This window comes from Coturnix japonica, chromosome 21 (assembly GCF_054131305.1).
Source record: "Coturnix japonica strain WE chromosome 21, WE-NBRP24, whole genome shotgun sequence".
Taxonomy (NCBI): domain Eukaryota; kingdom Metazoa; phylum Chordata; class Aves; order Galliformes; family Phasianidae; genus Coturnix; species Coturnix japonica.
In genome coordinates, this window is record NC_140683.1 from 4,605,861 (window position 1) to 4,620,463 (window position 14,603).

General features: G+C 55.6%; 2 protein-coding genes across 10 annotated transcripts; one reads left to right on the plus strand and one right to left on the minus strand.

Annotated features, from left to right (window-relative positions):
- The first annotated feature begins 381 nt into the window (after positions 1-381).
- On the plus strand, positions 382-7,244 carry PHF19 (PHD finger protein 19). 6 transcript variants are annotated; one of them, XM_085520889.1, is made up of 15 exons: positions 382-521; positions 1,822-1,977; positions 2,348-2,429; positions 2,527-2,622; positions 2,710-2,810; positions 2,884-3,032; positions 3,251-3,346; positions 3,458-3,526; positions 4,137-4,257; positions 4,386-4,453; positions 4,550-4,714; positions 4,808-4,895; positions 5,006-5,091; positions 5,168-5,263; positions 5,320-7,244. In XM_085520889.1, exons 2-15 carry the CDS (start codon positions 1,831-1,833, stop codon positions 5,699-5,701), a joined length of 1,746 nt encoding a protein of 581 aa, XP_085377015.1. In that variant the 5' UTR covers positions 382-521; positions 1,822-1,830; the 3' UTR covers positions 5,702-7,244. The 6 variants fall into 6 exon arrangements, with proteins under 6 accessions (XP_085377015.1, XP_085377017.1, XP_085377016.1 ...); XM_085520891.1 differs by having other exon boundaries at positions 5,350-7,244; XM_085520890.1 differs by lacking the exon at positions 382-521 and adding an exon at positions 783-1,091 and having other exon boundaries at positions 5,350-7,244.
- A 345-nt stretch (positions 7,245-7,589) lies between these two features.
- LOC107321802 (protein CutA homolog) lies at positions 7,590-13,940 on the minus strand. Of its 4 annotated transcripts, XR_014936159.1 has the most exons (7): positions 13,809-13,940; positions 11,775-11,923; positions 10,462-10,646; positions 9,490-9,549; positions 8,883-8,928; positions 8,652-8,701; positions 7,590-8,206 (listed from the first exon to the last, which is right to left on the minus strand). XR_014936159.1 is itself a non-coding variant. In XM_015879143.3 (6 exons), the coding sequence occupies exons 1-6, from the start codon at positions 13,884-13,886 to the stop codon at positions 8,104-8,106; spliced, it is 486 nt and encodes a 161-aa protein (XP_015734629.3). In that variant the 5' UTR covers positions 13,887-13,940; the 3' UTR covers positions 7,590-8,103. The 4 variants fall into 4 exon arrangements, 3 of the variants coding, with proteins under 3 accessions (XP_015734629.3, XP_085377026.1, XP_085377027.1); XM_015879143.3 differs by lacking the exon at positions 10,462-10,646; XM_085520900.1 differs by lacking the exons at positions 9,490-9,549; positions 10,462-10,646.
- Positions 13,941-14,603: the final 663 nt, after the last annotated feature.

Here is a 14,603-nt window from a genome sequence, read left to right on the forward strand (position 1 = left end):
GCACGGCTCAGCACGGCATGGCCCGGTACAACATGGCATTGCATGGCACAGCACAGCACAGCGTGGTGCTGCATGATCTCTGACCCCTACAAGGGCAACCCAAGACTATTTGGACCATTCCTTTTGATTATTTGGATCTCTCAGGAAATCCCACGCAGGGTTTTGGGTGCTGTGCTGCACGTGCTGCATTTGCCGTTGTCACGGATGCCGGAGCGCTCCCATCCAGGAGCTTCGAAATGCAATGAATCACCCCAAAATGCAATGAATCACCCCGAAACCCGCACTTTGCCCTCCCCGCTCTCACTCCCCGCAGAGGCAGTCGGCGGCCCCACGTGTTTCTCGAGCCCGTGCAAAGCCGCCCGCAGCGCAGCGCGATGCCAGCGGTTCTGGGAGGCTCCGCTTTGCAAAAGGGAACGACGACGAAACTCGTCCGAAGAGCTCAGAGCCCCGCTGCTGCCTCCGAGAGGTGACTCCAACACCGATGCTCCTGGAGCGGCTCCACTCGCTCCGCTTCCCCGCAGGTGCGCGACGATCGTCGGTTGCGGGGAAGCGCTGAGCGGGGCGACGGGACGAGCAGGGAGCGCTGAGCTCCGACCCCGAGCAGGCCTGGAAACGGCTCTTTATTTTGGCAGCGCTCTTCGCAAATAACCAACTCCGTTTCCTCCTGCTCGGCGCCGCCCGCAGCGCTTCGTGCACCGACGGATTTGGGTGGTTGGTTGTTGGATTTGTTTTTTTTTTCTCTTTGGATTCGGAGAAAAACGATCCCACGTTCCCGGAATCCCGGAGAGCGGCAGCACGGGCCGTTCCTTGGCGCGGGGCCGGGCGGCGTCTGGGGCATCCCGGGATGCTCCGTGCCGTTCCGAGCCGTTCCGAGCCGTTCCGTGCCGCTCCGCTCGGAGCTCCGGGAGGCGGCCCCGCTCTAATTGCATAAGCGGGACGTCAATGCCCGCGGGAAGAGCGGGAAGATGGCGCCCCGCGCCCTGCCCCCGCCGCGCTCCGCCGCGCCCCGCTGCTGCCCCGGCGGCCCCCGAGCGGGCGGGCGCTGAGCCGGCCCCGTTGTCGGCAGAGCGGCGGAGGAGCGGCACCGAGCGGTGAGCGCGGCTCGGAGCGGCGGGGGGCGGCCGGGGGGCGGCGGGGCCGGGCGGGACGGAACGAGGACGGGACGGAGCGGCGCCGCAGCGCCTTTGAATGAACCAATGGCGGAGGGTCTCAGGGCTGCGGGGCCGCTCCCGCCCGGCAGGTGCCGCCGCTCCCGGTGTCGGTGTCGGTGTCGGTGAGGTCCCGGGGCGGCTCTGCGGGCTGCGGGTTCCCGGAGCGCTCCCCGCTGCGCTGCTCGTCACCTCCCGGCGCGGCGGCGCTGAGCTCCGTGCGGTGCCGCGCGGTTCTGCCCGGTGCGGTCGGTTCCGTCCGGTACCGCGCTGTCTCGGAGTTGGGCGGCGGCCCCGCGGGGCTCATCCCGGGCAGCGCGGCGGTACGAGCGGCGCTGGGATCGCTTCGACCCCGCACGGAGCCCCGAGGGGGGAAAGTGCCGTCGGGGCGGTGCTGTCAGCAGCCGGGGCTCCGTCCCGCGCTCGGAGCACGCAGCAGCGGCGAAACGCGGCCGCTCGGTTTCACCCGCTTCTGCCCGCGCCGCTCCCCGCTCCCCCAGCGCTTCCGATGGCAAAAACGCGGAAGGAAACGGACAACTCGACTTGGCGATCGATTTAAAGCTGCCGATGCCGAGAGCGTCCGGGCCAACCCCGTACCTACGGAGCGGGCGCCTCGCTCGGCCCGAGGGCGCATCGCGCTGCTGCTGATGGGCGACCGGCTCCGTCCCCGCAGGTTCTGCTGATGGAGAACGGGACGCTGAGCTCCATCACCCGGGACGTGCACGGAGCCGCCGGGCGCAGGGGCGGCAGCTGCAGGGAGCTGAGCGAGGGGCAGTACGTGCTGTGCCGCTGGACCGATGGGCTGTACTACCTGGGGAAGATCAAAAGGGTAAAGGGGGCATCCGGAAGGGTAAATGGGCATCCAAAAGGGTAAGAAGGAATCCAGATGGCTAAGGTGGGCATCTAGAAGGGTAAAGTTGGCACAAAGAAGGGTAAAGAGGGAATTCAGAAGGGTAAGAGGGCATCCAAAGTGCACCTGGTGCAGGTGCCGTTCCCTGGGTCAGCTCACAGCATGCTGGTCTGTGCCTTGAAGTGACTGTGGTCTTTGGAGTGATGGGGATTGATGTCTTAGCTGGGTATCCACCCTGAAACCCACCTTCCAGCAGCTCTGAGAGATGGGGAAAATGGCACCAGGGAAAGAGGAGAGTGCAGGCAGTAGGAGCAGTCATTCATTGGTTCTTTGTGCTGTGTCCCTGCAGGTGAGCGGCTCCAAGCAGAGCTGCCTGGTGACGTTTGAGGACAACTCCAAGTACTGGGTCCTCTGGAAGGACATCCAGCATGGTGAGTGCCAGCCCATCGTGCCCTGCTTGCTGCTCCCTGGGAGCCCATGTGCCACGGGCAGCACCGTGGGGCCATCACTGCTTTCTCCATCCTCAAGCCGGCGTCCCTGGAGAGGAACCCAAGTGCAGCATTTGCCTGGGAAAGACATCAGGGCCCAAGAATGAAATCCTCATCTGTGGGAAGTGCGGGCTGGGTGAGTGCAGACACACGGCTCCGTGTCCTGCTGCGTCCTGCTTGTGTCCAGCCAGCTCGGTGATGCTGACCCTGAGCTGTCCCATAGGTTACCATCAGCAGTGCCATGTCCCAGTGGCGAGTAGCAGTGAGGGCCCACTGGGGACACCTTGGTTCTGCCGCCGCTGCATCTTTGCCCTGGCTGTGCGGGTGAGTGGGGCTGTGGGGCGCTGCGATATGGGCTGTGGTCTCAGTGCTGACCCTGTCCGGCTGGCTCCCACAGAAGGGGGGTGCCCTGAAGAAGGGAGCTATTGCCAGGACACTTCAAGCCGTCAAGATGGTGCTGTCCTACAACCCCGACCTGCTGGAGTGGGACTCTCCGCACCGCACCAACCAACAGCAGTGCTACTGCTACTGCGGGGGTCCTGGCGAGTAAGCAGTGCCTTGCTGAGGGGCTGTTCTGTCCTGTTTTATGGGTGATTTTCTTCCAAGAGAGAGTCTCTGCTTGCAGGGTCATTCTCTGGGGCTGGCGGCTCTGCTGCCTGCTCTGTCCTGCACTGTCTGCATGCAGCTCCTTGCCAAGGAGGGCTCATTCCTGGCTGGGGCAGCTCACACTGCCCTCCCTGGCACTGGCTCCTCTCCCTCCCCAGGTGGTATCTGAAGATGCTGCAGTGCTTCCGCTGCCGGCAGTGGTTCCATGAAGCCTGCACTCAGTGCCTCAGTGACCCCATGATGTTCGGGGATCGGTACGTCCCCATATCGACAGGTCCCGGCTGCATCTCCACACAAGGGCAGATGCTGCATCCTTGCAGGGTGATCCCACCCCCCTTATGCTCTCCATCCCCACTCTTTTCCAGGTTCTATGTGTTTTTCTGCTCCGTGTGCAACCAGGGACCTGAGTACATCAAGCGCCTGCCCCTGAGATGGTGAGAAACTGACGTGGCCCCGTTGTGCTGTGCCGGGTCCCCATTGGGTTTGTGGGGCACCAGTGTGCTGTGCTGTGCTGTCAGGGAGCCAAAGCATGCTTTCACCAGGAGATAACTGCAAAAAGCCATTTGGGAACGAGCCATTGAGTTTTAAGATTAAATATAAGTTTCTGTGGTACTCCATAGTGTACCTTGATGATCTGAAAGCACTATGTAAAATATCTTAACACTGCTAGCTGCACTGGGGGTGTTGCATAGAGAAGCACTGGGTGCAGAAGGGAGATCCTGAAGGATGTGCTGCTTGGCTTTCACTTATGGAGATGTAAGTGTGAAGTCCCACGGGAGAGAATGTTTTGTAAACAGCCCGTGTGTGAGTAAGAGCCATCCTGCTCCTGTAATGGAGTGCACTGAGAGCGCATGGCTGGAGCTTGGAAGAAAGCTGCAACACTGAGTGTCTGTCCTGGGACTGGTGCATCCTTGGGCTCCTTGGGGCTGATGTGGGGTCTCAAGACACGGAGCTGCTGTCATTGTGCCCTGGGCCAGCATTGCTGGCAGTGGGCTGCTCACTGCTCACTGCTCTCTGACCTGCTGGCCTTGGTCACTCCCGCAGGGTAGACGTGGTCCATCTCGCCCTGTACAACCTGGGTGTGCAGAGCAAGAAGAAGTACTTTGACTTTGAGGAGATCTTGGCCTTCGTCAACCACCACTGGGACCCTCTGCAGCTCGGGAAGGTAACGCCTGTGGGTGTTGAGTGTGAAGGGTCAGAGCCTCAGGGGCACAGGGACACAGGGGGCAGGGGGCCAGAAGGGGCTGGGTGGCCATCCTGCCCTGAGGAGCTCAGGCTCGTGTCTCCCCACAGCTGACAGGTACCCCTGTGTCTGAGCGTGGCCCCCACCTACTCAATGCCCTCAACAGCTACAAGAGCAGGTGAGTGCTGGGCTGAGAATGGAACAGTGCACGGAGTGCTTCTGCCCTCCTGGGGTCCATTCCTCCCCCCCAGGCTGAAGGCTGCTGCATCCACAGGTTCCTCTGTGGAAAGGAGATCAAGAAGAAGAAATGCATCTTCCGCCTGCGGATCCGCGTCCCACCAAACCCCCCCAGCAAAGTGCTGCCAGAGAAGGCACCGGGTGAGAGCGGCTCCTGTGAGCAGAAGAGGAGAGGGAAGAGCAGATATGTGCACAAGGACAGGTGAGTGCTGCGCAGCCATAAAGACAGGTGGGAGCTGCCCAGCACTGTTATGCAGCCCCAGCCCTATGTCTTGCCTTTTATCTCTGCTTACAGCCTGCTCCCAGGGCAGCTCCAGCAGCAGAAGCGGCGTGTGGTGCGGCGGAAAAGGGCCAAGTTCCTGCTGGAGGACGCCATCCCCAGCGTGAGTCCCTGCGGGCTTTGGGATGGCCATGGGGGAGGGAGAGCTGTGGTGGATGGGCAGGGGGTTCTGAGCCACTTTGTGGTGTTGAGGTGATGGCTTTTGTGGTGCAGAGCGACTTTACCTCCGCCTGGAGCACCAACCACCACCTGGCCAGCATCTTTGACTTCACACTGGATGAGATTCAGAGCCTGAAGAGGTGAGTGCTGCCCAGCTGTGGTGCTGGGGGAGCTCTGAGGTGCGGGGCCGCGGGGCCGACGCTGCCTCCATCCCAGCGCCAGCTCGGGACAGACCTTCCTCTCTGACGTGGACTCCACGGATGCTGTCAGCACCTCGGGCTCAGCCACCACCAGCCTGTCCTGCGAGTCCAGGTGAGGGCTGCAGCCCCTTCACCCCCTTCCTGAGGAGCTTCTATCTCCCCTCACAGCACCCCATTGCCTCTCTCCCTGTCCCGCAGCCGGAGGACGGTGGGCAGCCGTAAGCGCAAGCAGACAGTCCTGACCCCCCCCTTGGCACGGCCCAAGCGTGGCAGTGGGGCTGCAAGCAGGCAGCCAGCAGTGGGCAGCCCCCAGGGCAGCGAGATGATGTATGGGCCTGAGCGTCCGGATGATGGCATCGACAGCCACACCTTTGAGAGCATCAGCGAGGACGACTCGTCGCTCTCACACCTCAAGTCGTCCATCAGCAGCTACTTCGGGGCTGCGGGGCGGCTGGTGTGCGGGGAGAAGTACCAGGTGCTGGCACGGCGTGTGACGCTGGAGGGCAAAGTGCAGTACCTGGTGGAGTGGGAAGGGACCACCCCCTACTGAGCCCCCATCCTTCCAGTCCGAACACCTCTCCTGGAGCTGACAGCTGAGCCCTTGGGTGCAGCCAGGCCTTGGTGCAGCACAGGAGGAAGAGAAGGAAGAGGAGGAGGAGGATGCCCCGTGTTTGGCACCCTGGCTGCCTGGAGCTGTGAGGGGTAGATCCCCTCTGCCTTTTTATTGTATTCCTTTGACAACTGTTATTTTATCAGTCCCGTATATGTAAAGAGCAACGCTGTCCTGCTTCAGCCTTCAGTCACACCAGAGGCACCAGAGGAGTGGGGCAGCTCAGGCCCCTTCTGGAGCACGGGGGCTGCGTGGGCTCCGTGTGGGCTCAGCCTGCAGTCACCATGTCTGGGTTGGAGCAGTGGTCTCACAGGGACCCAGTGCTAAAGCACCACTGCTGTCACACCATGGAGCTCAATGGCTCATCCCTACACCATAGGAAATGGCAGGTGATGCCGCAGCCCTTCCATGGGCTTTTCCTTCTCATGCCAAACCCATTCATCTGAGGAATGAATTGCTCTGAGGGGAGGACACCCTACAAATGGCTCAGACCCCATCCCATGGCCTGGATGTGCTGCATTCCCCATCCCAAACAATCACCTCTTGGCATGGCTCAGCCAAACACACACATGTGCCTTAAACCAGAGCGGGCACCACCCGGACTGCTCTTCATTCCTTGAGATGCCCATTCTGCAGTGCCAAACCAGCCAAGAAACCAAAAAGGCAGTAGGGTGCTCCCCCAGCCCATGGGGTTGTCCCTGTTGTGGGCATGCTGCTGCTTCACCATGTGTTTTCTATATCGAAGGAGAATGAGAACCCCTTGTTGTCTAAAGCAATACAGTCACTTTGTTCAGGAGCAACCTTTTAAGTTCTACTCTCAGATGTAATCATTAGGTTCTTTCTAAGATCCGCTGATGTGTGTGAACTGCAACACCCCGAGTGCTGGGCACAGCAATGCAAAGCCCTGCAACGCCTTCATGCTGTGCCACTGGGGCAGTGCTCAGTGCAGAGCTGTGTGCTGAGCTCTGTTCAGCTGCAGCCACGGCGCAGTTTGCATCTATTCATCTGAATGGAGCTGCCTCCAAGAGGCCCCAGTGTTTTGGCAGAGGTTGCTGCCAAGACCCCACCATGCCTGGTGGGGAGCACCATGTATTTCCATATCACGAGTGCCTATGGAGCCCAGGTGACTACCCCAGTTACTGCCTGGGGGGCTGGGGGCTGCCAGGAGCTGCACCCAGACCAACCCCATGGGATGTGCTGGGAGAACATGGGTGACCCCAGCTTGGCAGCTCCCTCCTCCTCCTCTCCCTCTCCTCTCCTCCTGGCCTATTGCAGAGAACTGAATATGGAGCCTTTAAAAGTATTTTTGTTTCAGAATATATTTTGCATTAGTTATAATAGATACTATAATGACTCTATGCACCTTCTAAAGATTTATGGTTTCAGGCTGCTGCTTGTAATAACCGACTCTTGTTATATCCAAGTTGTAATTAATATGTCTGATGTACAATTATAAAGTCTTTTTTTCTTCTTCTTTTTTTAACATCACTGCCTCTTTGTGGCACTGAGGGGTCAGTGCATGGCCCTGGGCAGCACCCCATGCCTGGGTGGTGCTATAGAGAAATGCTGCTAAGCACAGGGATGGCAGGACGATGCAAACAGCTGTGCATGGGTACAGCCCAGTGACCATTTTCCCTGCTATCTTGTTTCCTGCACCTGGGAGCCCTCCTTGCACTACCTCTAACTGCTGCTGGGGACACACTAGCCTTTGGGCACAGCTCAGTGCCTGCATCGCATCCCCACCACCTGCAATGGACACCGACAGAGCCCTGACAGGACCTGCCCTGCTCACTGCACCGTGCACTGCAATGACTCATGAGGCTGCAGGTAGGAAATGCTCTGGTTTATTCCCTTCCCAGCCACACAATAGATTTATTTCATAACTTGCATCCAATTACACAACACAAGCATCATTTTCTAAGGCTCAGCTTGGTCTGGGGAGAAAGCAGCGAGGCTTTGCCCTGCTGGCTCCTGGGTCCCTGAATGGGGTTGCTTTGCCCAGCTCAGCCCAGCTGACAGGCAGGGCGCTCGCTGAGGTTCAGCCAGTGCCATGTGTGTGAGTGGCACCCGCTGCACCATCCCCAGGTGCTGCAGGGCAGTGCTGCCAGCACCTCCAGGCAGCAGCAGCCCCGTGGTGACCTTCCCCATTGCAGTGCTGCCTCCAGGGCCAAGCCAGGGAGAGGACATCTCAAGTTCAAATGACATTCCCCATCTCTATGCCCTGTGCTGTAGCACACCCCTGGGGGTGTGAGCTGCTCCCCTGTGTCACTGTGTGCACAGACACCAGCAGAACTTGTCTCATCGCGTCTCCTCAAGAGCAGGGAGGTTTCTGGGCTGTTCATTCAATCCCGTGGGACGTTTTCTCCGATCCACTTGAGGTAGAGGGGGTTTCCTTGGTCGATAGGCAGGCTGATGACTTCAGGGATTTCAAAGGGATGGATGGATCTAAAGTGGAAACAGACGCAGCGGCGCAGTGCCACAGCCACATCCCACAGCAGGAACAGGCTGGCGGTGCAGGAAGCAGCGTGGTGCGTGGGCCCTGCCCCGGGCCATCCCCCCTGACTTCAAAGCACTTTGTGCCACGTGGGAATTCTGCTTTGAGTTTGAGGTTTACCACAGCCACCAGCTGTGCTCAGCACTCAGCGCGTGGGGTGGACAGGAAATCTGCAGATGGGGGGGACCTGCAGACCCTGAAGCCCTCCTTGTCCCATGCAGGGAGCCTGATGTTCCCAGCAGCCTGCTCCCAGCTGGTGCTGTGCTGGAGCTTTTCTGGCTCCCAGAATGTACCCAGCAGTGCCTTAGAGCTCTCCTGGGTGGGACTGGTCTCGAGGAGACCCAAAGCCTGAGGACGAGATGGCTGCATACTGCAGATAGGAAGCCCCATGCTCACCTGACATAGTTGGACAATTCACTTATTTTGGACGTCCTTGTTTTTACTATCTGCAGAGAGTAAAGAAAAAAGAGTAAAGAGAAGGAACAATCCTGAAGGCACATCTCCACTGCACCCCCCATGCACCACTGCCATGAGCCTGGGGGTACTCGGTTTCAATGCCACCCTGCAGCCCCATTTGGCTTGGGCTCTGGGATGGGATTTGCTGTGACTTGGAGAACTGTCACTTACCAGCAGGATTTCAGTGGATTCTTCCAGTTGCCCTTTCCAAAAATACCTGTATTTAAAAGGAAAGAACCATCAGCACATCCGGCTATGGGTACAGCCTTGCTGATCTCCCTGGCGCTCCCTGCATGTGGCTGTTCCTCTATGAAGTGGTGCTGGAGAAGCATCACTGGTCCTAAATGCTCGATACAACATTTGGAGCTCTAAGACCAGGACCACTCTTGCTGTGCAAGGTCTGAGGGAGCTAAGGGTAGCAGGGCAAGGTGAGGTGAACCCTAACCCTAACCCTAGTTCCCTCTGAATAAGGCAGGAAGACGTCTTGTACAGGAAGCACAGTGCAGTGGGATACTGAGCACGGCACCACACTTTTTCCCTCTCTTTCCCTGCAGGAGTGGAGCTCTGTTTCTTGTGAGTCAGATATGACCTTTCAAAGCAAAAACGCTGCCAGAAGGCCACAGTGATTTCATCTGCATGCAGAGTCCCCATGTGAGGAGGCACCTGGAGGCTTGCGGTGTCTGCTGCATGGGGTGGGGAGGAGAAACAGATGGAGCAGGTGGGCTGTGCAGCTCAGTCCCAGTCCCCTCCTCTGTTGGAGTACAGCAGCCCAACTTACAAGGCCGAGCTCTTGGGCAGGATGTTCACATAGGCAGCCAGCTTCTTGTCCATGATGCCCCTGGGTGAGAGAGGAGAGGGTCAGGGCTGCTCAGCTCGCTGTGACTTGCAGGAACATCTTTGATGCTGCCTCATGCAGCAGATGGGAGACATGGACTTGGGCTCATTATTACCCTGGGAAAGCAAAGTGATCTCCAGCTGGGGCTGTTCTGGCTCATATCCTTCTGGCCTGGGGCTGGAACTGTCCCTAGAGCTGCCCCAATCTTTAGCAGCAGGGAGCGGTGCCTGGCACAGAGCTGTGTCCATGGTCAAGTCAGAGGAGCTGAAGGCCAGCTGTGCCAGGAGGCTGTGTGCCCCAGCCACGTGCAGCTCAAGTCACTTAAAGCTTGTAAAGCATCTTGAGTTAATTTGCAGCCCAACAAACAGCAGCAGCATGAATGAAGATCTCCCTGCTGTGCTCATCATGTAGGACACATGGCACAAATCACTTTGTTTTCCCATCTGCAACTTCCAAGACTCTCGAGCCTTTTCAATACCTTCTAATTGCTTCTGCTTTGCCCCTGCAAATTGCAATCCTGACCGATATCCTGCACTTTGTTCTGGCAAGCTGGGTGGAAACAGGCAGCCACCATGGTAACAGGAAACACTGTGAGATGCTGAACGTGGGCAGTGCAGAATGTCTGCATAATAGATGGTATCTTTGGGTTGGGTACCTGATGCGTATTTCTTTGTCCCTGCCACACTAAATAATAGTCTGTGAAGGGAGATGGATGAAATATTAATAAGCAGAAAAGCCAAGGAAATGATGCACACAGGCCTAAGGCAGAAGCAGTTCAAGGACTACCCAGGTGTTGAGTGAATTCTGCGTGGGATGCAACCACCCAACAGCAGGTACAGGGCAGAGGCCACATCTCTGGCTGGGCCACGAGTTTCCTCTGAGGGCTTTAAGTTATTTCTTAGAGATGGTACAAACCTGTTTCCACAAACCCTGATCTCCTTTTTCTTAGAAACAGCAGAAAATTTCCCCGCAGCCTGATCCTTCCTTTGAGCAACACGAAGGAAGAGCACACACGATAGCTCCAAGAAAAAGGTGGGTGGGAAAATAAATGCAGGAGCCCTGTGTCATCCTTCACAACCACTGCTCCTTCATCCAAATTCCTGGAAAAATTACTCCACCAGTAAAAAGGCAACCAAAGTACACAGATCTCAGCAACACAGAATGATTTACTTCCTCTCCCTTCCTTGCAAGATAAGGAACAAAGAGTGGGAAACATTTGCAGAGCTGTTAAGACAAAGTGTTTTCAGGAACAGAGGGATCTTTTCAGCAGCCATGTACTGTTGTTCTTGGTTTTTTTTCAGGAGACATCCAGTGGCACAGATACGATTCTACTTGAATTTCTTCATACAGTTGAAGTATTTAAGGTGACACAAAATCCCTTTCAGTAGCCGGTCAGCTCCTGAATGGCTGCTTGGGAATGCTCTGCTCTTACAGAGGACAGGGAGAGTTTTTGGCAAGCGAGAGCATAGCAGGGAAAACAGCTCAGAGAAGGTGTTGCAGGAAACTTAATGGTCCATCATAAACATTTCCCCAGTCAACAGTTTCACTGCTTTGAACAAACCATCTATTGAGTCAGAGACTGACGGATATGTGGAAAAACTGCATGCAAAACATCATGCAGTGTATCTCATACATTGAACGAGAAAAAAATATCAAGGTAATATTGCTCCCTAAAGTTTGCCTGGTGAGCAGGGTGTGGGCTTTGGGTGCACCTCACAAGTGTCTGCTCTGTGCTTTCTGTGGACCACTTCATTTGTATTTGTTTTTATGTTAGCACACTGTGTTTGTCCCTCCTACGAATGCTTGGCAGGGAATTTGTTACTGTTATGTTCAGAGAAGAAGGCCTGTGGCATGTCAGAGCACATGGGATTGGGTCTTAATCCAAATTAGGATGAAGAAATTTAGGGCCACGGCTTTAATAGATCTTAAAAATGAAAGGCAGTGGAATAAATTGGGAATTGGTTTGATGTGTTACTGTGGCACTGGCTTCAGAGGTAACTGTCAGCTTGCTTTAAGAGATCACAGCTCTTGGTTCGTGGGCCTGCGATACAGGGAGGGAGTGAGGAGTGAGGAGTGAGGAGAACAGGATCACTTTGGGCAGAGGTGTCCTCAGAGCCCTGAGCCAGCAGAGAAGTGCAGCTCCGTTCCAAGGACAAGGAAAGGCTTCATTCTGCAAAAAGCCATTTCCAAACAATTGAAGCAGACAAGCAGGGGAAGCAGCTCAGTACCTTGCAATATCCTTGGCAATCTGCTCGTTGAGGCAGTTGATGAAGACGATGGAGTGGGTCCCAGAGACATAGCTGCCAGTGATGGCAGAGTGCAGCTGGAGAGCAAGGCTCCTCAGCATGGGGTACATCAGCAGAGACAGCGTCACCGCCTGCAGTGCAACACATGAGTGCTGGTTGAAGGGAAATAGGTTGCATTTGCTAAAAACAAGCGTTTATCTTAACATTATCTCTGGCTCAAAAGAGCTCTCCAGTCTTCTTTCAACATTACAGCGGTGCTCATTGCAATTTAAGTGAAAACATGCTCACGAAGCAATTTATTCCCCCACAATGGGGCCAACCTAACGCCGTGCCAAGTTGCCTCTGTTCAGCTGTTCCTGTTGCAAACAGGAGCACCCGGGACATATCCTGCAAGCAAGTGGGGACAGAACCCCTACCTCCCCAAGGATGTGGATGGAGAAGAGCAGCACCTCCAGGAGGGGCTCTGGACAACACATTCTGTGCAGGCCCTGCAGAGCTTTAGTCCTTTCCTGCAAGTTCTTTTCTGCATTCAGATGTTTTGTTGTGCTCCCAGCCTGTGCCACAGACTTCAGACAGGACTGAAATGCAGTTTTTAGGTTCATTTCATCTTAATTATCTGGTAAGAACATTACAGTCAAATTCAATCTGCTCAGGCACAGAAATCCTTATTGACGCAGCCTGAGTCTGTAGGGCTGCAGAACAGTCCTGCTCTTTCCTTGTGCTGGCAGCGGAGTGGCAACAAGTTGTTTTGCTGCACATCCCATTCCCGGCAAACCCCTCAGCTGCTCTCAGTAATCACATGCCATAAACACAGTCACTTAGAAATGCTACCCATAAATTATCTCAGCTGGGAATAGCAAGGTTAATTTGGTGTGCTGAGTAATAGCCAAAGGATGGGTGCCTGCTCTGGGGCAGCAGCACACGCTGTCTCTGCACAGCTGCTCTTCTCTTTGTCTTCTGTTGTTTTTTAATAACAAACAACGTCTGGCCCTTATTCAACAGCAGTGACAAAAAGGGTTTTGTAAGACTAAGAGGACAGACCTTCTTTCCTCCTTCTTTCCACCCTGCTCTGTGCTCCCGACACACGGATAATGTCAGGAGTGTTTTTGTAAAGACTGAATCCTACAAATATCTTGACACCGCAAAGACAGGGAACGACTGATGCTCAGTACGAGTTGTCTCCTCTCATTCAGTCCATCTGAGGAAACGCTCCTTGTTATCACGAGGTTTCTCACAATCATTTCTTTCAAGCCCGTGTCTTTCTGTTCAGCAAATTAAACCACCTACACCCACAGCCAGGCTGAGATACGCTATTGGATTTGCTTCTCAGGATTAGAATATAATCACATTCCCTGCTTAGGACAAACTCTGACCTGTTCAGCACCGGCAATCATTAATCTCCTTGGAAGATGTGTGTGCATGTGATGTGGAAATCCCCACGCACACTTGTGGTTGAGCATCAGCACAACAGTGAGCACCGCTTTGATTTTCTGGTTGGTGTTTTTGTGTTTGTTGGTGTTTGAATGGTGACAGCACAGAAGCACTGAGCGTGCCAAGGGAGTGAAGGGCTGAACCTTCAGGATTCCCACCTGAGAGACCAGATAAACTCCTGGCTGCCAAAAGGTTCAAGTGAACAAAACTGAGCAGCCTGCTGTGTGATTATCTCACTGCAAAGCACTGACCAGCAAAAAGGTAGCTGAGCTTAGAGACTAAGATGGTTGGGAGATGTATTTGTTTTGGCTTTGGCCAGCTATAAACAGCTTTAGGGATTAAAGTCACCTTGTGAGGACTTTCCCTAAACGACTCTGCGTGGATGAGGCTCTGTGCAAACCAAACAAACAAACACAACAACCAAACACCACCACAGCTTGTGCCGACCTCCGGTGGAAAAACACCTCTGAAACTCACTTTGCTCTCAGCAGCCCGAGAACCCCTTTCTCCTACAGGCTTCCATACAGCTCGAGCCCCCCCTGGAGCCCCTCCAGAGCCATCCCCCTGCTGCCCATACCCACTTACCAGCAGCACGGTGCGGCAGCCCGGCCGGGGGCAGCCCTGGGCGGTGGGCAGGGGGCAGCGGGGGCCCAGAGCCTCCATACCCCGGCCGGGAGAGAGCTGCGTCCCGCTGCCTCCACCTGCTGTGCCTGCGCTGGGCAGGATGCCCGGGACGGCTGCCCACAGCCAGCCCTGACTCCTCCTCCTCCTCTGCCCTGCTGCTGCCTGCCTGCCCACACGGGGTCATTGAGGCTGGGAAAGCCCACTCACACCATGCAACACACCCTACTGCAGGGCTGAGCGCAACAGACAACATCACAGACCCCAAAGTCGCCCCACAACTGCAGATCACTCCGTGGTTTAGCAGAGGGTTGTTAGAGTTACGGCACTATGGTTATAGCACTGTGGTTATGGCATTATAGTTATGGCACTATGGTTATAGCACTATGGTTATGGCACCATGGTTACGGCACTATGGTTATGGCACTATGGTTATGGCACCATGGTTATGGCACTATGGTTATGGCACTATGGTTATAGCACTATGGTTATGGCACTATGGTTATGGCACCATGGTTATGGCACTATGGTTATGGCACTATGGTTATAGCACTATGGTTATGGCACTATGGTTATGGCACCATGGTTATGGCACTATGGTTATGGCACTATGGTTATAGCACTATGGTTAAGCTACGGTTGGACTTGACGACCTTTAAGGCCTTCTCAGCGCTTCAATGACCTTTAAGGCCTGCTCCAAACTCATCTATTCAATAACCCTACATCCAACCCCATTATCATATCAACCCCCCCACACCA

What these genes read in the sequence shown, in the direction of transcription:
- LOC107321802 (XM_015879143.3), bottom strand. Translation starts at nt 13,886, where the DNA reads ATGGAGGCTCTGGGCCCCCGCTGCCCCCTGCCCACCGCCCAGGGCTGC. An exon ending in ATTGCCAAGGATATTGCAAG is followed by an intron (nt 9,550 to 11,774) that starts GTACTGAGCTGC and finishes TCTCTCACCCAG; the next exon opens with GGGCATCATGGACAAGAAGC. An exon ending in CTGCCCAAGAGCTCGGCCTT is followed by an intron (nt 8,929 to 9,489) that starts GTAAGTTGGGCT and finishes TTTTAAATACAG; the next exon opens with GTATTTTTGGAAAGGGCAAC.
- PHF19 (XM_085520889.1), top strand. Translation starts at nt 1,831, where the DNA reads ATGGAGAACGGGACGCTGAGCTCCATCACCCGGGACGTGCACGGAGCC. An exon ending in TCTTTGCCCTGGCTGTGCGG is followed by an intron (nt 2,811 to 2,883) that starts GTGAGTGGGGCT and finishes TGGCTCCCACAG; the next exon opens with AAGGGGGGTGCCCTGAAGAA. An exon ending in AAGCGCCTGCCCCTGAGATG is followed by an intron (nt 3,527 to 4,136) that starts GTGAGAAACTGA and finishes TCACTCCCGCAG; the next exon opens with GGTAGACGTGGTCCATCTCG.